Source organism: Megascapheus bottae, chromosome 3 (assembly GCF_031878675.1).
Source record: "Megascapheus bottae isolate mThoBot1 chromosome 3, mThoBot2.hap1, whole genome shotgun sequence".
NCBI classification, from domain to species: domain Eukaryota; kingdom Metazoa; phylum Chordata; class Mammalia; order Rodentia; family Geomyidae; genus Megascapheus; species Megascapheus bottae.
In genome coordinates this window covers 32,748,099-32,770,848 of record NC_143511.1, presented here as the reverse complement: position 1 = coordinate 32,770,848, position 22,750 = coordinate 32,748,099, and the positions used below count along the sequence as shown (strand labels likewise).

Genomic DNA, 22,750 nt, shown 5'->3' with positions numbered 1-22,750 from the left:
CATCAACTTCATAGATGATGGTGGTATGGTACCACCTAGTGTCTGTGTCTTTATGAGTGATTGTTTTTTTCTTGGCCTCCTGTTCTAATTCTCAAATTCCGTATGTAACCTTGTTCTCCGAATGTCCAGCTCAGCTGTGATCCCACTCACAAGGCTCTGCAGGTCTCACTATCCTCAGCGCCATTGTGACATGCTCTCATTCCCTGTGGTGTGTGTAAGTTATATGCTGATAAGTGCTCAGTGGTAGCATGATGCATCTGCCGTGGAATAGTTTGGGGTTCCCCCAAAAGGCTACCCAGAGGGCCCCCATGACCCACTGTTACGTAGCCTTAGCCTGGTGTCATGGCCATCCTGCCCACAATGGCCCCTGAGTGGGACCCTGCAGCCATACACCTAGAGAAAGCTTGTCTGTAAGATCAGAAATCAGCAGGCCACAAGAGGGGACTGGACCTGCATACCAAGTCTCAGAGGATTTGTCTCTGAGACCTGCTGCCAGGTGAGAAGTGCCAGTCACAAGGGGTCACATAGGACGTGGTCACATGAATGTCTGGTGTGGTTGTGTGGATGTATTGCATGGTCCCATGGATGTATTATGTGGTGGCATGGGTGTGGTCCCGAGGATGTATTATGCAGGCACATGAGTGTATTATGTGGTCTCATGGATGTGTTGAGCAGTACCACTGACTCAGTGCATGGCACCATTCACATGAGGCAGCCAGGACGGGCCTTGGCTACAGGAGGAAGCAGGGCGTGATCTCCCAGGTTTGAAGTGCAGCAGGTAGCCTAGTGATGATGTTTTAAACCAAATACAGTAAAGGCTCTGCAGCTTTGTGAACACACTAAAACCCACTGAATAGTGTGTTATGGCGGGTGACGTGGACAGCGTGTGATATGCCTTAGGCTGTTAAAGCCTCAGGTGTCCTTAAACTTCCTTCCAGTGTCACCTTAACCAGCCACTGGACAAAGCTAAGCCATGCCCGGCTTCAGGGGCTCAGGTGTCTGTGCTCTGTCTTCTTGTGGCCTGGGAACTCAAGCCAGGTGGCCACTAAGTGTTTCTGGTGCAGCATGTAGGAGCTGTTTCTGGCAGAGCCGAGCATTGGGATCCTCAGAGGCCTAGTCTGTGAGCATGTTCCCATGGCAGATGGTAGCCGCTCTGCTGTCTCAGTCCAGCAGCACAGATACTCAGCTGAGTGCTCCCTTCCCTTCCTTTCCCTTCCCTTCTTTTCCCTTCCCTCCCCTCCTCCCCTCCCCTCTTCCCCTCCCTTCCCATCTGGATGTGCATGCAACCTGCCTGCTCTTCTCCATCCTTGTCCCCCTGGAGCTTCCTGACTCACCTTGGGTTCCTGGTCACCTCCTAAGGACTAAGGGACCTGCTCTCTGGCTTGTGGGCCTTTAATTAAGCCTAAGCCTCACAGCAATGGACCTCAGTAGACATCTGATTATCTTAGCATACAGAATTCTGCTGGGGGTTAGAAACCTCAGAGTTTTGGAGGTTTTGCTGGCCTAGAGATTTTTCCCTTGGAGTTTCTTCCTGGGTTGGTGCTACTTTGTTTACAAACATATCCTGCCCTTCCTCCCCAGATTCTGGGAGGAGGAGAGGGTGGGGGCTGGCTGTGTGATTTCCTAATTTGGTGTGCCTGTATTTGTCCGTCCCCATTGGCCACTGACACAGAGCTTGGGGATCTGGCTCCTCCCTAAAGCAGCAGGGCACTGCCCTCCTTCCTGAGGCCCCTGATGGGCGGTGGCCCAGCCTAAACCCCACCTCTACCCACCCTGGTTTCGATTTGCTGCTGGAGGCTCCAAGTTTCCCCGGGGTGGGGGGTGGGGCGTGTGTGTGTGTGTGTGTGTGTGTGTGTGTTCCACTGTGGTTTTCTGTGTGTACTCTGGGTGGATTTTTTTTTTTTCTGCCTTGAAGTACTCCACCCAGCAAATGAATGAGCTCTTTGAACTAAATTCTGTGACCTTTAGCAGCTTTATGACCTTTCTCTTGCTGTAAAGGAAACACGTTTTTTGGGAAAAAAGGGACTCAGTTAATCATTTTCTAGGTCTTGCTGAAACCCAGACCAGTCTGAGCTTCATTCTTAGAGCTATAGAGTTTAAAGAAAACTGCTCAAGTTGTGCCAAGAGGAGAGGCTGAGAGAGAAAAGTCGGGGGGGGGGGTTTGCGGGGCGGGGGCAGGGGGGAGTGATAGAGGGAAAATAGGGGCTATGCTTGCTTCTAAGGGCAGGATTTTTTTTTTTTTTTTTTGGCCAGTCCTGGGCTTGGGCTCAGCCCTGTCCTTGGACTTTGTCAAGGCTTAGCACTCTACCACTTGAGCCTCAGCACCACTTCCAGCTTTTTTCTATGTATGTGGTGCCAAGGAATTGAACCCAGGTCTTCGTGCATGCTAGGCAAGCACTCAACCACTAGGCCAAACTCCCTGCTCCTAAGGGCAGGATTTTTGAAGTTACTTCTATAAAGCTTTGCTTGGTGGCTTATGAAATCAAGTAAAGGTTAAGCTGTATATCCTATAAAATAAATAGTAGGCCACTGGCTTCAGAGTCCTGGCCATTAATCAGGGTCTTTATTTTTATTTTTTATTAATTTTATTTTTGCCAGTGCTGGGCCCTAAACTGAGGACCTGAGCACTGTCCTTGGGCTTTCACAAGGCTAGCGCTCTACCACTTGAGCCTCAGTACCACTTCTAGCTTTTTCTATGTATTATGGTACCAAGGAATTGAACCCAGATCTTTGTGCATGCTAGGCAAGCACTCTGACACCAGGCCAAACTCCCAGCCCAAAGCAAGGTCTTTTTTTTTAATAGAAAAAAAAATTTTATTAAAGAATTTATTAATGTTGATTTTTACATCATTTTTTTAAATGACGAGTTTAGCAAACAAGTGTTCAAGAAGGGAATCTCTGCAATCACTGGGACTTAGTATTTAGAACTTAATCAAAATTAGGCTAAGGCTTTGTATGTCATAGAAACATTAATTTATGAAATAAAACATTGTCTATAGAGTCATAGGTTTTTATGTCTATATAGTTATGTTTATATTTCCATTACCATGTCCATAGCATTGGGTATGCAGATATTGAGTCCTTGCTCTTGTATTCTTTGGATCTAATAGCCACATATTAAGGATACCATGCGCCTTTTGTTCCTTAGGTCTTGACTTGTCTCACTCAACACGATTCTCTCTAGATTCATCCACTTCCCTGCGAATGCCATTATTTTATCTTGTCTGTTGGCTATGTAGAATTCCGTTTGTGTGTGTGTGTGTGTGTGTGTGTGTGTGTGTGTGTGTGTGTGTATCACATTTTCTGTATCCATTCATCTGCAGTAGGGCATCTGGATTGTTTCCATGGCCTGTATTGTGAATAGTGCAGAGATGAACATAGCTGAGCAGGTGTCCTTATCATATCTTGGGTTATGCTGTTCAGGATGGATGCCCAGGAGTGGTATGGTGGATTGTAGGGAAGGTCTATTTTCAGTTCTTTAAGAAACCTCCACACTGCTTTCCAGAGTGGCAAAGCAAGGTCTTTTGAGTTTGTAGATCATGGGGTTTGTATGTACCATATTCAGCAGTGGGATGATTCTACTGTCCCCCCCTCCCCCCCCACTGTGTGCACTGCCCCACCCTGAGTCCCTTTGTAGCAGGCTGGGTCATCCAGTCTGTCCTGAGATCCTGGACAAGTGATTGAAAGCAATTCCTGTTTTATTTAACAGCACCACAGAGAGAGCACTGGAGTCCCAAGCTGCAGGGATTTAAATATGCCGAAGCCAAGCCACAAAGTGCTTCCTTAGGTGAAAGGTGAACGTTGCCATTACCAGAGGTGCCTGCACCAGGGCCTGGGAGTCTTGTACCATCTGAGGCTTCATTCTTCCCCTGGGAGGCTTGAATTCCACCATGGATAAAGGCTTCCTAGACTCTTGATTTTCTGGCAAAATCTGGGTCCTTCAGGATGGTGTTTTCATGGTGGCTTCAGGAAGAATGTGTAGAAATGCTCATGTCTGGAGTGTGTGGGTCACTGGGGTTCTGAGTTAAGTTTCCTGCTTGATTTGCAGCTCCTCCAGCCCGCCTTACCCTTTTCTCCATCTGAGCACTCTGGCTCTCCTGTCATAGGAGATGGGAGCCTGTGTGTTCCTTTTATCTGCCTGGGGTGTCTATGTGGACCAGTGAGGCAGGGTGGGGCCTTCCCACTCGTAGTCACAGTGGGAGGCTGCACTGTTTCTCAGGTGAACCTGTGTGGTCCGCCTGGCCTGACCTTTTGACAGGACTGCTGTGTGCTTGTGTGGGGCCCAGTCCTTCCCAGCTGGCTTGCTGGGCTCCAGCCTCTGGATCTGGTCTGTGGAACCCCCTCCCACCGTCAGCCTGTCCCAGAGCTCCCATTCAGGCTTCCAGTGTTTCAGAAACTAGTTCATCTAAAGTAGCTCCCAGATTTTTCTGTTTTTGTTTTTTGGTCATTTCTGGGGATTGAATCAGGTCCTCACGTTTGCTAAGTTGTCTGTCACTCTTCACCTGAGCCCCACCCTCAGCCATTTTGTCTTAGTACTTTTCACTCAGGGTTTTGCCAACTCCCAGGCCAGCATGAGCTCATGATCTTGCTACTGAGACCAGGTTTTCAGACTCTAGTCTCAACCCTTCCGGAGCCTCTCTTAGTCCTGCTACTTGCCCCCATATGCCAAAAAAGCAAATTTCTGAAGGGCTGAGAAAGGAGATTAATTGCATGGTAGGCACAGGAAGCCAGCACTTCGGTGCATCGTCAGCGTCTTCAGGGTGTCGTCAGGGGTATCAGGGAAGAATTAAGGAGAATTGGGACAGTGGGTGAGGAAGGTCACGGGTGTTGAGCATTATTATTAGTTCAGTCTTTGTCTCTGGAGGAATTCTGGAGAATTCGCCTTCTGGAATGAAACTGGGACAAGTTGCCTGGTCCCCTGGGCTTTATGATACAACCATGGCATTACTTGTTTGAGGAGCAGTTTTGCCCTCTTACCATGTGTCACTGGATACTGTGAATCCTGTTCTTCCTGGAGCCCAAGGTGACTGCAACAGGGAAGCTCAGATCAAAGGGCACAGGATGCTGTGGGGGGGGGGGGGGGGGAGACAGAGGTGAGAGAGAATCTACATTTTAATTAATTTATAGGCTTAGGAAAAAAGAACATCTTTTAGGTTCCTCTTATACTACCCCTGACTCCCAAGGAGCTGGGATTACAAATGTGCCCCCAAATTTTATAATATTGAACTTGTGTTAAGAGGATCACAACCATCCTTCAAGACTAGATCTAGAAGAAAAAAAAATTCCTCTGAAAATAGGCTGGTTATATTCTTTTTCTCAAATTTAGAGCTTCTGTGTACTCACCCTGTGATGCAGACCTTGAGATAAAAACCCAGTGGGGTGCTGCATGGAGGGCCTCGCTTCCCACTGCCTCTTCCGGCCTTGACTGGTTGGCTTCTGAGCTGAGCCACAGGGCCTGGCCCTTTGGTTTTCCACAGTACACTTGGATTTCCTCCATGGACACGAAGGAAGCTTTCCCTCCCCACCCCATCCTCCCGTTAAAGTCATATGGCTTTTGGTTCACTTAGCATCAGCATTTTCTTTATTGTAACTGTGTCATAATTGTTGGGCCCAGCTATTTCCTTCCTTGTCCTTTGTTTTGTTTTCTCTCCTTAAAGTATGGAATTCCTCTTTTCAGTCAGTAAGCTCTGCCAGTGGCCAGGAATCTCCCTGGGAAGGCATTCTCTGTAGCCAGCCAGAGACAGGGTCTGCCCTTTCTTACCCTGGACTTTCTCCACCACCCTGGGAAGACCCAGCTAGGAGGGGCCTTTCTTGACTTGAGGCGAGGCTTCCTTTCTTGATTTGGTTTTTTTTGTTTATTTGTCTGTTTAAGGCGCATCCTTGATTCTCTTCCTAGAAAAGGACATAAGAATAAAAGAAGGATGCATTAAAAATGTCTTCCAGCCGGGGTGATGGTGCATGCCTGTAATCCTAGCAACTAGTCTTAAGGCAGGAGGAAGGAGAGTGTGAGGCTTTCCAGGGTAAAGTTATCAAGGTCAGACAGTGGGGTTTGGGCCCCAGGATTGTTGAAGGGAGGAGGAGGGAAGGAAGCGCGAGCAGGTCTTCAGTCTACAGTGGTTTTGCTGCAGCATTAGCCCTGTCTTGCTTTCATTTGGTGTTTTGTCTTTTCCCCAGCGCATGGCAGCTCACTGTGTGTCCTGTGCCCTTGTTTGGTTCCTACCTGGGAGAGCTGTGTCTAGGTTGGCCGTTACATGTGAGAATGGAGTGGCCAGGGTCCTGAGCAGCCTCTGCATGAGGGTAGCCCCCTTGAGGACGCTGCTTGAGCTGAGCCAGCCCAGAGCTCTCTGCTAGCCTCTGAGCCCACAGCAGGTGAACGTTGACTTCCCTTTACCAGGGCAGTAGTCTCACCTGAGCCTGGTCTGAGGGTCCCCAGATCTGACCTACTCTGCAGACTGTAGCCCTCTATTTGTCCATCAACATGAGCTTCCTGCGTTGGATTATTTCAGGAGCTCCACCTGCACTGCAGGGACTGGCGCTGGAGGATGAGCATGGGAGTCCCCAGCGAGCAAGATGTGGAGGGCTGTGAGGAGGAACTGCTGTTGGTGGCTTCGGGGGCAGTGAGGGCCTCTGCTCATCAGTTCTCAGTGAGAGGGAGCAGCGTGTGTGCCCAGGGGAGGCTGCCATGCCTGTGCGTGCCCTGGCTGTGCTGGGCAGGGGCAGATGGCCAGGCACACTATACTCACCTGATACAGAAGCAGCTTCTGGGCCCAGCACCACAGGCCACCGTGGGCTTGGCCAGGCCAGGCCGGACCCAAGGAGCCCACTACTCCAGTGAGTAGTATCATGGCTGCATTTAGTCACCCTCAAGGGAGAAGTTAATCCATGAAACAAAGGTGGCTCTCATGGTTCAGCTCGGCCTGTACTGGGACCCTGAATACAGGTATCCCAAACATGGGGGCTCACGAAGGGGCCTGAGGCTTGGGGCTCTTTCCCTCTGTGGGCCGTCAGCCCTTCCTGTGATGATACCTGAAGTCTTCACAGTCAGAGCAATCAGTAGGGTTTCTTCCGTGAAAGTTACTGGCCTTTTTTGCCTTTTTATTTATGTATTTTTTTGGCTGGTTGTGGGCCTGCGTGCTGTCCTTGAGTTCTTCAGCTCAAGGCTAGCACTCTGCCACAGCTCCACTTTTGGCCTTGTGTTGACTAATTGGAGATAAGTCTCAGACTTTCCTGCCTGGGCTGGCTTTGAAGCTCAGTTCTCAGCCTGCTGAGTAGCTGAAATTACTAGAGCCCAGCTCCTGCACACTTTATTTATTTATTTATTTGCCAATCCTGGGGCTCGAACTCTGGGCTTGGGCACTGTCCCTGGACACATTTTGCTCAAGGCTAGCACTCTGCCACTTGAGCTTCAGTGTCACTTCCAGTTTTTTCTTAGTATGTGATGCTGAGGAATGAAACCCAGGGCTTCGTGCAAGCTAGCTGAACACTCTACCGCTAGGCTATGCTCCTGGCCGTCCTGCACACATTTTATCAGCTCAGGTTTCACAGGGCCATCTCAAAGGTTGTAGCAGTTTTTTTTAATGCTGGTAATGAGACTTGAACTCAGTAGCTTTTTTCTACTTAAGACTGGTCTTTTACAAGTTAATGGGAGTTAAGAATCTTTCTGGCTCGGTGGTCTACTGACAGAGTGCTTGCCTGGCATGGGTTCAGTTCCTGGGTACCACATACACAAAAAAAAGCCAGAAGTGGTGCTGTGGTTCAAGTGGTAGAGTGCAGCCTTGAGAAGGCTCAAGGCCTGAGTTGAAGTCCCAGGCCTGAGTTAAGCCCCAGGACTGGCCAAAAATAAATAAATAAAAATTTCTCAGATTTGCCTGTTGCCTTCAAACTATGATCTTACACTACTGAGCACCAGAGTTTACAGTATGAGCCACCAGTGCCACTGGCAGGAAAACTACTTTATTTTTGCCTTCTCCCACTCACAAGCTAGTTTATAGGTATTGATTCAACTTTCTTTCTGTGAGAGGAACCTTAGTTGGGTATAAGCAGCTAGGCTTACAGGCATGAGCCACCAGTACCTGAGTCCTGTACACTCTTTTTCCTCCCTTCCCCTTTCCTTTTTTTTTTTTTTTTGGTCAGTCACGGGACTTGAACTTAGTCTGGGCACTGTCCCTGAGCTCCTCAGCTCAAGACTTCCGACCTACCCCTGAGCCATAACCCCACTTTCCATTTCTTAGTGATAAATTGGAGACAAGGTTCTCATGGAGTTTAGTGTCTGGTCTGGCTTTGAACCTTGATCCTCATCTCAGCCTTCTGAGTAGCTAGGATTACAGGCATGAGCCACTGCGCTCTGCTTTGTACACTCCTTTTCAAAGCTGGTCTCTAACCACAACCCTTCTGATCTTAGACTGAACGTAGCCCAACAAGACCACTTCTGATCTGAGTAATTTCAGTAGCATACATTTTCAGAATCTAGATTTGCTGAGGCTTGATGATCAAAGCTAGTTCTCACTCGTCAGGGACAACGGGCCAAAACTCGAGACCAGCACAGCCTTCTCTTTAATGTGTGTGGCTGGAGACTTCTGTTTCAGGACTGGGCAGGATGTGGAGACCGCAGCTGAGCTGAGGGGGAGCCAGCGTCCCTCTGCTTCTGCTCTTGATCAGAAGTACCAGCACTGCTCTGCCCCAGTCTCTTGTATCTAACTGGCTCTTCTCCATCCCAGGGCGCCAGTTCTTGGGGTGCCATCTTGTGGACACCTTGACACTGTCGACTGAGGCCTCTGCCAGGTGGAGGCTGTAGCCCTTCAGGTTCTGCCTTGGTTGGTTGTGGGGCTTGAACTCTGGGCCTGGGTGCTATCCCTGACTGCTTCACCTCAAGGCTAGTGCTCTACCACTTTAGCCACAGCACCATTTCTGGTTTTCTGGTGGTTAATTGGTGATGAGTCTCATGGGTTTTAGTGCCCAGGCTGGCTTTGAACCATGACCCTCGGATCTCAGCCTCCTGAGTAGCTAGGATGACAGGCGTGAGCCTCCAGCCACCTGGCCCACTTCTGGCTTTTGGGTGGTTAGAGATAAGAGTCTCTTAGGGACTTTTTCTGCTCCAAGTTGTCTTTGAACAGAGATCCTCAGGCCTCAGCTTCCTGAGTAGCTAGAATGACAGGCGTGAGCCGCTTACACCCGGCCACACAGAGGCTCTCGCGGGGAGCTGCCCGGGTGCTGCCTCGGTGCTGGCTGGAGAGGTTTGGTGCTGCCACCTGTGCACTGGGGCTGAGGCAGCTCTGCACTGGACAGAGTTTGCTTGCTGTCCCTAGTCCTGCACCGAGGTGCACGTGGAGAGAAATGAGCCCTTGTCATCCAGGAGCCCTTCTCTCAGGAGAACTCACCATGTGTCCTTCCCTCTCTTCAGTGTCCCCAACTCCTGTCCGGCCAGCCCTCGAGGAGCTGGGTCCTCCGGCTACCGCTTCGTCCAGAACGTGACCTCAGACCTGCAGCTGGCTGCCGAGTTTGCTGCAAAGGCTGCCTCAGAGCAGCAGGCAGACACGTCGGGCGGGGACAGCCCCAAGGTAGAGGCACCGGGGAGACCACTCAGGGTGGGGGGAGGGGCCCGGGGGCAGAGAGACATGGCAGCCCCTTTCCTGCCCCATCTCCTGCCAAGTGTGTGGGGCTTCTTAGGTGTGAGAAGGAATCCCTGTGCTGAGGAGGTACGGAATTTCAGGATTAAATTATGATTAAAGCCTGATTTTTTTTTTCCTTTCCCCGAGTCAAAACAGCTAATAGGAGTTTCATTAGAGTGGATGGGGCAGGGATGGTGGGGGTGGGTTTTGCCTGGGAACAGGGGGTGTAGGTAGTGGCGCCATCCCTTGTCTCCCTCCCATCCCCATACTCCACCTCTCCCCAGGACGAGTCGAAGCCACCGTACTCGTATGCGCAGCTCATCGTGCAGGCCATCTCCTCCGCCCACGACCGGCAGCTAACACTAAGTGGCATCTACGCCCACATCACCAAGCATTACCCATACTACAGGACGGCCGACAAGGGCTGGCAGGTGAGGCCACGTAGCAAACAGAGAGACATGGGTGCTTCCCATAGAGGGTGACTGCTGCTCCTCTTAGTGCACGCAGCCTAAGATGGGTTCCTGGTGCAGCCTCCTGCTTCCTGCCGGCTCTGTAAATCCCCGGCACGGCCCACACAGCACTGGGTGGGGGTCCCACTGTGTCGCTGCAGCACCACCAGCCCTGGCGTGTTCTCTCATGTTTTCCCATAGTTACAGTTTGCCCTTGCTAGCTTATTCAGGTAGGATGAGTTGTGAGTGCTGTGGGACTCATTCTTTGCATTTGTTTGTTTATTTATTTATTTTTATTTTTTGATGGGAGGAGGCAGCATTTACTATGTAGCTTGGGCTGGCCTCAAACTCATGAGCCTCCTGCCTCAGCCTACTGAGGGCAGGTATTACAGATGAGTGCCACCACACCCAGCAATATGTAGGTGGGTATTTCTAGATCCTTTCTTCCCTGCCCTCCTCTCCTGGGTCCTGGAGATCAAATCCAAAGCCTGGTAAGTGATCATTCAAACATTGAGCCACATTGCTAGCTCTTTTTTGCTGTGGGTCTTGCAGTACTGAGGATTGAACTTCAGGCACAACCACTGGAGCCATGCCCCTACCCCATGAGTCACACCTCTAGCTAAGCATTTTCTTTGTTCCTGAAATGCTTGATGGTCTGTTTTGTACCATAAAGGTGGTGATGGAGGGCTGGGGATGTGGCTCAGTAGTAGAGCTGCTACCTTGCAAGGCCCTGAGTTCAAACCCCAGTACCACAAAAAGAAAAGAAAACAAAAGAACAGTGGTAGGTGTCACTACGGGATCCAGGGAGGAAAGCTTTCTGCCATGCCTGGGCCTTGCACATGAGGTGCAGCACCCATGCAGCCACATGCACCCCTGTTGCTGCACTTGGCCACGGGCCTGAGGCAGCAGGGTCCATGGTCTGTGTTCCGCTGGCTGTGCTGGTGACCATCCCTCCCTTCCTGCAGAACTCTATCCGACACAACCTCTCTCTGAACCGCTACTTCATCAAAGTCCCGCGCTCCCAGGAGGAGCCCGGGAAGGGCTCTTTTTGGCGCATAGACCCGGCCTCAGAAGCCAAGCTTGTGGAACAGGCATTCCGCAAACGGAGGCAGAGGGGCGTCTCCTGCTTCCGCACCCCCTTCGGGCCTCTGTCCTCACGGTAAGCCCCAATGCTGTCCTCATGCCCTCAGGAAGATGAGGTCCCAGGGCTGGTATTGGCACGTCAGACTACCCCAGGAGGGCATGGCAGGCTGCCCCAGAACCGGCGCATAGCTTCCGCACTCCAGGTGTCAGAACTCCAGTGTGTGCTGCCATGGCTCAGGGTCTCTGCTAGGGGAAAAGGGGTGGAAGGTTCAGTGGATCCACTCTTTGCTGGGCATGAGGAGACTCTGGGAAGCAGCAGCAGGCCCCTCCCTCCCTGGCACAGTGCAGAACCTTTGAGACAGGCATTGTCCAGAGCCACCTCTGCTGTCTGGTGATGAAGCGAGGGTTGGGGATGCAGCTCAGCGCTGGTGGGCATAGTCACCAGCAGGCCGAGCCCTCGGCCTCCGACTACTGAATGCCTGGCCATGCCTTTCCTGCTTGCCCCCTCCAGGCCACACCCAGTCCAGAGGAGCGGGATACAATGGCCATGTGGTTCTCTTCTCATTTTGTGATCAGAGGAATGGCTGCTGGCATGGGAAGGGGGGGGGGCACTTGGGAATTCCTCCATGCTGCAGCCACCCAGCCTGTGAGAGACAGGCCCGAAGGTCATCTGGCCTGGGCTCTTCTCAGAAGAGTTGGTCCCAGTGACACAGCACAGGTGGACACCACTGCATTTCCTTAATGGAGCCCCCACTGCCTCCCTATGCACAGCATGGGCACGGCCCGCAGTAACACAGTGATAGAGAAGCACCTGGAATGGGAGATTTGGTAAAACCTCAAGGAGACAAAGGAGCCAGGAAGGCGGATGGGGATGAGGGCTGGACGCCGGGGTCACATCCTGTCTGAGGAACTCTTGTCTGTGGCACACTTAGCACATGGTCCCTTCTGGCTCTTTGTCCTCTGTAGGAGCGCCCCAGCTTCACCCACTCACCCTGGGCTGATGTCCCCTCGTTCCAGCGGCCTGCAGACTCCTGAGTGCCTGTCTCGAGAGGGCTCCCCCATTCCACATGACTCAGACCTAGGGTCAAAGTTAGCCTCCGTTCCCGAGTACCGGTATTCCCAGAGCGCCCCTGGTAAGGCTTGCTTCCAGCCATTTCTTGGAGATGACAGAGTTCACCCAGCACCTGGAGTGAATTCTGGGTGGGGCCTGTCCAGGTGACGGCCAAGTGACACCTCCCTCCCCCCACCCTCTCTCTCCTCCCTCCAGGCTCCCCCGTCAGCGCCCAGCCTGTGATCATGGCTGTACCTCCCCGACCTTCTAACTTAGTGGCTAAGCCTGTGGCCTATATGCCGGCCTCCATCGTGACCTCGCAGCAGCCCTCGGGCCATGCCATCCATGTGGTACAGCAAGCACCGACTGTCACCATGGTCAGGGTGGTCACCACCTCTGCCAACTCAGCCAACGGCTACATCCTTGCCAGCCAGGGTCCGGCAGCTGGTGCTCATGACACAACGGGCGCAGCTGTGCTGGACCTGGGCAGTGAAGCAAGAGGTAATAGTGCTACTGCTGGCTTGTCTACAGGGTATGGTGCAGCTGTCTAGCCTGGCACTGCAGGCTTGAACCTCAGGTTCAGAGCCTTCCAGTTGGGCAGCTCCTGGCCCCTGCCACAGGGCCTTGAGACTTGGCAGCGTGATTGCTTCCTCTCCAGGCAATGCTCAGTTAGGGTGTGCAGCCTCTTGCCTCCTCTTTTGCCTCTCTCTCCTCTTTCCCCTCTCTCCTCTTTCCCTTCCCTTTCATTCCCTTGCACTCCCTTTCCCTCCCCTCCCTGTATCTCCTCTCTCCATTTGAGACTGGATTCTACTGCAGCCCAGGTTATCATTGTATTTCTGATCTTCCCTCTTCAGCCTCCTGAGTGTCGGGGTGACAGGTATGCCTACCGCACGGACCTGGAGTTTAGTGGGGCTTTTGTTTTTTTATTTTTGCTTTGTTTTGTTTTTTCCAATCAGTCCTGGGGCTTGAACTTAGGGCCTGAGCTTCTTTTACTCAAGGCTAGCGCTCTACCACTTGAGCCATAGCACCATTTCTGCCTTTTTCTGTATATGTGGTACTGAGGAACGAAACCCTGGGCTTCATGCATGCAAGGCAAGCAATCACTCTACTACTAAACCACATTCCCAGCCCAGGAATCCAGGAATCTAGTGTGTTTTTTTTTTCTCCCTGTTGGTCATGGGGTTTATACTCTGGGCCTGGGTGCTGTTCCTGAGCTCTTCATCTCAAGGCTGCCACCTACCTCTTGAGCCACAGCGCCACTTCCAGTTTTCTAGTGTAAATTGGAGATAAGAGTCTCATGGTCTTTAGTGCCCAGGCTGGTCCTCAGATCTCAGCCTCCTGAGTAGCTAGGATTACAGGCAAGAGCCACTGTGCCTGGCGAATTTAGTGTTTTTGAAGGGAGGGAGCACACACTGAGGGAGACTCCTTGGCACCAGAGCCTCTGGTGCCAAGTCTTTGGGAGGCATTAAAACTGAGAAGAACTCTAGTTTCCTAGGATAATTCTGATCCTGGAGACTTCGGGGTGGGGGTGGGGGAGACAGATGGTTTACCCAATTTTGGAACACATGATCCTTGGGTTGACTCAGTCTCCACTCATTTTATTTCCAAGTTCTAATGGGAACTGTCTCAGTGAACAAGACTGAGTCGGCTCTAGGAGCCAATCTTCGCGTTTCCAAAGGATGTTTTCCCTCCCGGAGTAAAATTTGAGCCAAGCGGGGTACTCATACCTGTAACTGCAACTACTCAAGAGGCAGATTGGGAGCGTTGTGGCTTGTGGTCCGCCTGGGCAGGAAAGTTAGTGCCCCATCAAGCTGGGGTACATGCCACTCATTCTGTCTATCTAGAGGAGAACCAGACCCAGGCTGGTCCCTGCGGAAATGACCTTATTCCCCAAATATCGAAAGCAAGGAGGCTGCATGTATGGCTTAAGTGCTAGAGCATCTATGTAGCAAGCTTGAGGCTCTGAGTTCAAACACCAGTACACAGAGAGAGAGAGGGGGCGGGGGGGGAGGGAGGGAGGGAAGGAGGAAGGAGGGAAGGAGTTGCTCTTTTGAAAGTCTCCTTTTGGAGACTTTCCCATGGTGACATCTCCTTGGAGCCACTCTGTCCCCATCCAGACCCTCTGCCAAGGCTGCATGGGAGCTGATGGCCCCTGGGCCCGGAGTGTTTCTCATCTACTGCCGCCCTACAGGTTTGGAAGAGAAACCCACCATTGCCTTCGCCACAATCCCTGCAGCCAGCCGTGTCATCCAGACAGTAGCCAGCCAGATGGCCCCAGGGGGGCCTGGGCACACAGTCGCCATCCTGCAGCCAGCCACACCAGTGACCATCGGGCAGCACCACCTCCCGGTCAGGGCCGTCACGCAGAACGGGAAGCACACTGTGCCCACAAACAGCTTAGCTGGCAATGCTTACGGTGAGGCCTGGCCCGTCCTCCAGCCCCGCCTGGCCAGCTGCACGGCCTCCCACTCCACACAGCGCCTCGTGCCAGGCCCCACCAGAGCTCCAGGGAAGACCCTGAGGGAACTCGGTGACCCGCCTGCCATTGGGCGGCTGCTTCTCCCTTGACTGACTGGGGAGAGGCCCGTGGTCAGCAAAGGCCAGTGCAGGGCAGGGTGGGGAGCTGGGGGTGAGGGGGAGCTCCAAGATGTCTCAGGTCTGGGCAGAAACAGAGATGTGGGGGCCTGAGGCCAGGATCCGACCAGTTGGTGGGCTGGGGGCTGAGGGCGTCCTCAGCAGGCGGAGAGGATTCCCTGCACCGCAGGGGTGGGGGTGCCGTGGGGGGACCTGCCGAGGCCACTGAGCATTCCATGTTGGACACACTAGGGTGCTCCTCCCAGACCCCCCCGTGTGACCTCCTCTCCCTCCACTCCCAGCCCTCACCAGTCCCCTGCAGCTCCTGGCGGCCCAGGCAAGTTCGTCCACGCCAGTGGTGGTCACCCGGGTGTGCGAGGTGGGGCCCGAGGAGCCAGCAGCAGTTGTTGCCGCCGCCACGGCCAGTACCACACCGACCCCAGCCACCTCCGCTGCTGCCCCCAGCTCTTCCAGCGGGGAGCCTGAGGTCAAGAGGTCCCGGGTGGAGGAGCCCAGTGGGACATCCGCTGCACAGGCCACGGTGATGGCAGCCACCGGCTCCCAGGGCCCTAGTACCGGGGAGTGAAGCCACCTGCAGGAAGGTAGAATGGGCCTCACATACAGAAGCCCGAGAGGGCCGCATGGTGGACCGAGACGAGACGCGCGCAGCCGCCGCTGCACCCAGATGCTTTGCATTCTATCTCCTGTCCTCCCGTGGTTTGAAACAAAACATAAATCCGTTCAGACAACTGATTGTATGTTCTGGGGGTTCTGTGTGCTTATTTCCCTCTTCCTCGCACCACCTACCACCACCACCACCACCACCACCATCACCACCTCCAGCCCCTGGGGTCCGGAGAAGGGCATCCAGAGAAGGTTCTAGCCCAGAGCCGCAGCAACCACCACGGCCCCAGCCTGCAAGGAGGATGGTGTCCTGGCTTCAGGTCTGTGACATTGGCGCAGGGCTGGACGAAGCACAGCGAGGTCGCATCGAGGCCACCTCCCATGGGACTGGCATGAACACCTGCTTGTGGTCATTGGGAATGGTCAAGAGAAAGGCAGGACTGCCAGGCTGCACACTGCTTTGTGGAGTCCCCCCCGCCAAAGCCACAGAAGACATCGGCATTAACTGGGGTGTGAGCATCAGCTTCAGCTTTGGACCCCGAGCACCTCTTGCTGCGTTTAACCCTGGAAGCAGGGCTCCTTGCATAGAAGGGGGCACAGGCCCAGGCACGTGTGCATCCGCCCCTGCAAGGCCGCCCCGCCGCTCTGCCCGCTAACTTCAAGAAGGATCAGCGGCTCCACGCTCAGCCCCAGCACCAGCCGACCTGACCCCAGGCGCTCAGGTGGACAAGACTCACTAGGTCAGAAGGGACAGCCTTGCGGGCCTGCCACTCCACTCCTCTCCACATTCCAGCTTCCTCGAGTCCAAAAGCCGCCCATTGTTAGAAATTGGGACCATCTCTCTGCCACCGCCCAGGCCCAGGTCAGTGAGTGGAAAGGAGGCAACCGCATGGCACTGGCCCTGCTCACCAGCCCAGGAGGCTCTGAGCTCCTGTCCCAGTCGCTGGACGTTCATGTCGCCCCTGAATGAGACCGAAGAGCCCCTGTGGTGAAGTAGCCAGGCGAAAGTTGGCTCTGTGGCATTCTGCCAGGGTGGACCTCAAGGGACAACAGCACACTGGACAGAGTTCCCGGAGGTGGCACCTGAGCTGGGCACAGTGCCCCCCTGCTTGGAATGTTTCCCAGGCAGCACTGGAGGCCCTGCAGCCAGGCCCAGCAGGGCCCCCTGCCTTCTGGTGGAGGGACCCCGCCTGGAGGCTGAGCCAGAGTCCCACTGGGCTCTGTTCCCAGAAAGCAGGTAGGCAGTGGGGAACAGTCCCTTGTCAGTCACCACCAAAGTCACCGGCCCTACCGAGACCAGTGCCAAGTGTCTGAGGTGAGATGCTGCAGCCTGGGCCAGTGTGTGCCTGCACTTTCCATGTGGCGTGTGTGGTGTGTCCAGAGAGCAAGAATGGGCAGCTGGGTCAGAGAGTAAGTTGGTTCTGTGGGCTGAGGCCACCACAGTCAGAGTAGGAGTCCTGCCAGACAAGGATAAGGTCGTCTTGGCACTCTGTTCTCTTCCTTAGTCTCTATCTCTCCTCAGACTGCACATGGTCTCTGAGGCAGACTCCACGTTTGTGGATTGTCACTGTGTGATAGCCCCACGCGGAACTGTGGGTCACTTCATGCCACAGCTGTGCAAGGTCTTGGCAGTTTGGGACTATTTACTGTCTTGGCTGATAGTTACTCTGGAAGATGGGGTTTGCAGCTTGATTGGGGTGAGGCAAGCATGTCGACACTAGGGTGCACACCTGACTTGTGTCAGAATCTGGCCTGGAACCAGTAACCAGGGGCCGTCCAGCAGAAGCTTCCCCACAAGCTGTGGGGTCACAGGTAGAATGCAGCAGGCTCTGCCAGGGTAGCCTGAGGCCCCAGCGTGGACATGGGCCTAGTGAAGGTGGGCTGGCCCAGCTGGGGGGCTGTGAGAGGCTCCAGCTGGCGGTATAGCCGTTGGACCCCTCAGCAACTCCTTCTTCCCTTGCTGTCGCCTGGGTGCCCTCGCCAGCCAGCGGTACCCACTTTGTGCTGCCTGCTGCCTGTAGCCCCCACACGGCAGTGGAGAAAGTATGTCGTGGCTAGGCAGGGAATTCCAAGTAACAGGCTTGACCATGGAGCATGTCCCGTGCAGGCCAGCTGCGTGAGAGGTGTGGTGTGCATAGAGGTGAGAATCCCCCTACACGTACACACACACACACACACACGCACGCACGCACGCTGCTGGCCCCAGCCTGGCATCCCAGGCACAGTTTGTGTTTTTGTCAGCTGTTGTGGCACTTTGCCTGTGTCTCTGTGGCTCCTCCCCTTCTTCTTACCCCTAAAGAACTCAAGGCTGATCACAGCACCTTGCAGGTGTCACCCTGGGCGTGTTGCCTGGGGCTGGCAAGGGTCCTTCTGCTGGAAAACTGAGTAAGCTGCAGGGAGCTGTAGCCTGGAGTGCAGTGCTCTGCCTCCCCTCCCCTCCCACCTTACCCTTCACTTCATCCCTCTCCTCCCCTTACCTCTCTCCCCTCACTTCTCACTTTTCACCTTACCTCACCCCACCCCTCACCCCTCTCCTCCCTCTTCACCCCCTCAGCTCACCACCCTTGACTCTTGACTGGCAGCGGCCTGCTCTGGACTCCCTGAGGCTCCTCCGTGTGCTTAGGATGGCAGAGCACTCACCCAAAGCCCAGCACCTCGACCCCGGCCACCTTTAGAATACCTCTGCCTAGAAGCAATATTACCAGAGAGCAACTCCAGTTGTTCAGCTGCTGCTATGAAGACAGGGCTGCTATGGACAGCACTCGGCTCGAGGCCCTCAGAGGTGAGGGCTGAGCATGAGTGGCCACAGCGCTTTCCTGCCTGGTTTCCACTTGTCATTTTCACATCTGTCCCCACCCTGGCCCTCCTGTTTCCCTTTCTAAGTCCCCTGCTCTGGGCCCTGTTCTCACGGTCGTGTTTGAAGTGCTCAGGACATGGTTCTCATCGGGGCCCGGGGCAAGACATCAGAACCAGAAGCTGCTGTGTTGGCCTAGGACGGTGTCGTCCTGCTGCTGGCCTCTGCTGCCGAGACTGCAGGCGGCATGCTGGGCCCCACACCTTGCAAGGGGCCCACAGCCTGTGGTGTGGGCAGTTAGATGAATGTCCCACTCAGAACTGCTTCCCTTCCTCTGTCCTGCCTGCCTCCAGCCCCAGGCCACTGCCACTTGGTGAGTAACCATTTCCTCTGAACAGACGCTGAAACTTGGCCATTTCCACTGACTTAGTTTAGAGAAAGTATTTTTATTTCATGTTGAAAAAACAAAGAGTCACTGATTGTGCCGGAGTGCTGGCGGCTGCAGGCTGTGTAGCCTAGCTGCTCTGTGGACTTCCGTTGGAGGGAATATTCTAGGATCACACCCCAGGTGCTGCAGCCAAAGCAGTGCTGCCCAGAGGCCTGGTTAGCCAGAAGTGCCACTTGGGGGAGGGATCCCCTAGAAGTGGTGTACAGAGTGGGGGTGTGGAGGGCAGCTGGGAAGAGCTGAGGGGAAGGCTGCCAGCAGTACTTTGTAACCTCTTTCTTACCCTGATGCCCCAGGGCTGCTAAGTGTGGTCCACAGGACAGCGGGCCCTTTGTTGTATTTTTAGGCATTCCCCTCGTGTCCCCCCTCCCGCCCCAGCCTCACTCCCAGGGCGAGTCTCTGTACCTGCCTGGTGTTCCAGCATTACCGGGACAATGCATGGCTTTCCACGTGCATTCATTGCTGCCCTTGGGTCAGGAGCTCAGCATTGCTGAGCATTGCTGTGTAGGACCCCAGGAGCCCCGTCACCCCAAGCCCCCGTACCCAAGGTGTCTGACTGTATAAGAGAAGATGAGAGGAGAATCAAAGGAGCACTGCTTTTTATTCTTACCCTGGTTTGGGTGTCTGGAAAAAATGCAATACTGTTTGGATGCGTTTGCCAGGATGTGAGGCGCTCGGGGGACAGCGGGCAGGCGGCTGTCCTGGTGGGATGTCCAGGGTCTGGCTGCTCTAGGGACGTTCTCCCCTCCCCATAGCCAAGGCACTTGCCCACAGCACTGTCCTAAATTCCTGGATGCCGTGGCTCTCCTGCGTGGTGTCCTCACCAAGCCCGCAGCTTCTGAGATCCTGGCTTAGCGGGATCAATAAAATGAAATATTTGAAATTCGCCCTTCTCCCCTTCTTCAGAGAGGCATGGTGAACCCCTCCAGACCATGGCTTGATTCCTGTTTCAGGAAAGGGTGGTGGAGTAGAAAGGAGACACCAAAGCTAGGGTCCAGATCTTTAGTGGCTCTGCAGGAAGGGTTAAAGCCAATACTGAGATTGTTCTTCTTACCTGAATGATAATTTTCCTGTAAAAAAAAAAAGAATGGGGGGCGGGTGATGTTTGGGAAGTGTGTGTGAGTGTGTGTGAGTGTGTGTGTGTGCGCGTGCGCTTTATTTTTACATTGGCTGTCTAAAGTATTTTCACAATATGTTTAATTATCAATGCTTTTAAAAAGCAGTGGTATCCGTGGAATTCCGTGGGAATTCTGGTTCCAGAGCTTAGGTGTACCCCACTAGTGGGTGACACTCCACCCAGGGGCAGCCGTACCCCAGCTCCCGGGGATCAGGAAAATCAACCAGCCCACGTGGCACGCAGCCCACCCACCTGGGTTTTCATTTCAAATGGGATACAGTATTTTTTTATTACGGAGCCATACATTTTTTTTTAAAGTTTGAGATCTGAATGTGATTTCTAATTGTATCAGACATTAATGTTTTAAAGGTATAACAAAGGTTTAAAATTTCTACTTTTTGTTTTTCATTTAACTGTTCTTTTATCTATTAAATTGTTGTATGTGGATGGGGAAGTTTTGTTTCTCCTCTTAGCATTTGTTTCTATAACCAGAAATAAAATTATATATTAAAGAAACAGCAGCAAGGCTGTGTGGGTCCTTGTAAGTGGGTGGCTGTGGACCCCCTAAGGGATGGACAGAGGAGGGGACACAGCCGGTCTCTCCCTACCCCTCCTCCTACTCCCTCTCCCCACACCACCCCCTCCTTCACACTCCATGCCTGGTGCCCATAAGGGTTTCCCATGATCATGGACTTGGGATCGGAGGAGTGGAAGTGGTTCGGGTTCAGAGAGCCTCTGGGTACTATATGGAAATCAGTCCTGGCTAGAAAAGAGCAAACTGTAGTCCTCCATGTATAATACCAGTTCAACACTCCTTGTTTGGGGCTGCACACAGCTGGAAGGGGGGGGCGGGTAAGAGCACTTACTTGCCTAGCATGCTCAAGCACCAATCAACAAAACAAAACAGACTTTTCAATTTACCACTGATATAGGGGCATGCAAAAGGCTCTAATTATTTGAGTCCATTTAAGATTTGTGCATCACATGGTATTTTACCTTCCCTCACAGGAAACTTGAGCATATGTAAGACTTCTCAGACTGCCTACTTCCCTTCCCCCAGCCTTCTCCCAGTCCCCTGCCCCACTCCAACCTGTCTCTCCACTTGGGGACTCCCATCTCTCCATTGTCAGCATCAGCTCTTCAAAACCCTCTACCAGACTTGTCTGTCCCTTTCCACGCCATCCTGGCGCCAGTGCTAACCCTGGGTCATCTCCACGCTTAGTTCTGTTTCTGAAACCTTAACGTTGTGCAGCCTGGGTGAGGACACCGTTTGCTTGCTTACTGAGTCCTTTCTTTCCCCAGTACCACGTGCAAAGTACCAGCCAGAGCACAAGTCCAGATGCTCTTCCTCCTGTGCCTCCAGCCAGCCAGCAGCCCTACAGTCCCCACCAAAACCAGTTGTGTGAGCTCAGGGCCTGGACACTGTTCCTGAGTCTCTTTCCGCTCAAGGCTAGCACTCTAGCACTTGAGCCACAGTACCTCTTCCGGTTTTTTTTCTGTGTATGTGATAGGAATCAAACCCAGGAATTCATAAATGCTAGGCAAGCACTCTACCACTAGGCCACATTCCCACCCTGAAACCAGGTTTTTAGACCCCAGGCTGGAAAATCCAGGAGAAGTCAAATTAGGTGTGACTACTCACTCCCATATGCCAAATAGACATGTGATGAAGGGCAGAGAGAGGAGATTTATTCTATGAACAGCCTTGCTAAGATAGCACTTCAGAAACTGCGCAGGGTCCCAGGGTAAATGGGGAACTGAGGCAGGGGTGAGGAAGGTGTGTATAGTTAAAACAGCCCCAGTCTTTGTCCTTGGAGGAGTGTCTTAGACGTTCCCATTTATTACTGGGACAATCGGTAAGATACTGCTTGTTTGAGAGGCAGTCTGCCTTCCACACAAGGTGTGGAATCGGTGAATCTGGTCTTTGGAGCCATGGTGATGAGCCAGTTTTGCAATTGGCTGCTGCAGAATAGTTCAGATCAAGGGTACAAGTACACAGTGAGGGAAACTTTTACTTAATTCACAGGGGCAGCAAAAGTAGCCTTTAGATTGGCCCTTAGCCAGCCCTGGGGGATCTTCCTCCAGCTCCATCTTCACAGCCACCACCCTGCGGGGCAGACTCCCTGCTACCACACCGCCGCTCCCCTAGATCAGGGCCTCATCCTTGAAAACAGTGATGATGGGGGAGGGAGAAGGCAAATAAAGTTTGCATTCTGGTTTATTGTTTTTGGGGGTGGGCAAAAAGGGGTCAGGGAGGAACATGGTGACCAGTGAGCCCCTCCCGCCGCCAGGCCTGGGCTTTCTCGAGGCCAGAGCTCCGCCACTGGAGCCTCAGCACCCCTTGGGGCTTTTTCCTGTGTATGTGGGGCCGAGGAATCGAACCCGGGCCTCCGTGCGGGCTAGGCAGGCACTCTACCGCTAGGCCACGCTGGCGGCCTGAACGGGGGGCTGTGTTTTTGGTTTTTTTCTCCTTTGGCTCTGGGGACCGAGCTGGGCGAGCGTTTTGCCACTGGGCTACATCCCAGCCCCGGAATGAGGCTTTTAATGGGTGCCTTTCAAAATAGGCGGCTAAGGGCGCGGCCCCGCCCCCCGGGCCCCGGCGGGAGGAAGCCCGGGCCCGGCCGCGGGCGCAGGTCCCGGCCACTGCTCCAGACTCGAGCCGGGAACTAACCGAAACGGTGACACGGGCTCTTTAAGGGCCAGCCGCCTCCAGAGGCCCCGCCCCGCGGCCTCTCGCGAGACGTCCCGGAGCTCGGATGCCGTGGCCCACGAGGACTCTGGGAAGGACGCTGGCTATTGGCGGAGAGCTTATCTTCCGCTCACGTGATGCGGCCAAACCGTGCGGTGCCCGCTACTGTTCGCCCGGATTGGGCGGTGTGTCACGTGAGGCCATCCCGGAAACTAGGGAAAGGCCTGTCCCGCCCACGTACGTAACGTGCTCGGGGCAGCCCTCCCCGTGCGTGCCGGGGCGTGGCGTGGCCACGTGACGCCCCGCGTGACCCGAC

The 22,750-nt window shown here is 53.6% G+C and overlaps 1 protein-coding gene across 1 annotated transcript in view; it reads left to right on the top strand.

Moving 5' to 3' along the window:
- Positions 1-17,827, top strand: part of Foxk1 (forkhead box K1) — a 51,632-nt gene extending 33,805 nt beyond the window's left edge. Inside the window, exons 3-9 of the mRNA XM_090329830.1 lie at positions 9,401-9,557; positions 9,893-10,039; positions 11,023-11,216; positions 12,107-12,273; positions 12,408-12,692; positions 14,383-14,607; positions 15,068-17,827. Coding sequence (XP_090185956.1) covers positions 9,401-9,557; positions 9,893-10,039; positions 11,023-11,216; positions 12,107-12,273; positions 12,408-12,692; positions 14,383-14,607; positions 15,068-15,351 — 1,459 coding nt within the window. The 3' untranslated portion in view covers positions 15,352-17,827. The remainder of the gene's footprint in view (positions 1-9,400; positions 9,558-9,892; positions 10,040-11,022; positions 11,217-12,106; positions 12,274-12,407; positions 12,693-14,382; positions 14,608-15,067) is intronic.
- The last annotated feature ends 4,923 nt before the right edge of the window (positions 17,828-22,750 follow it).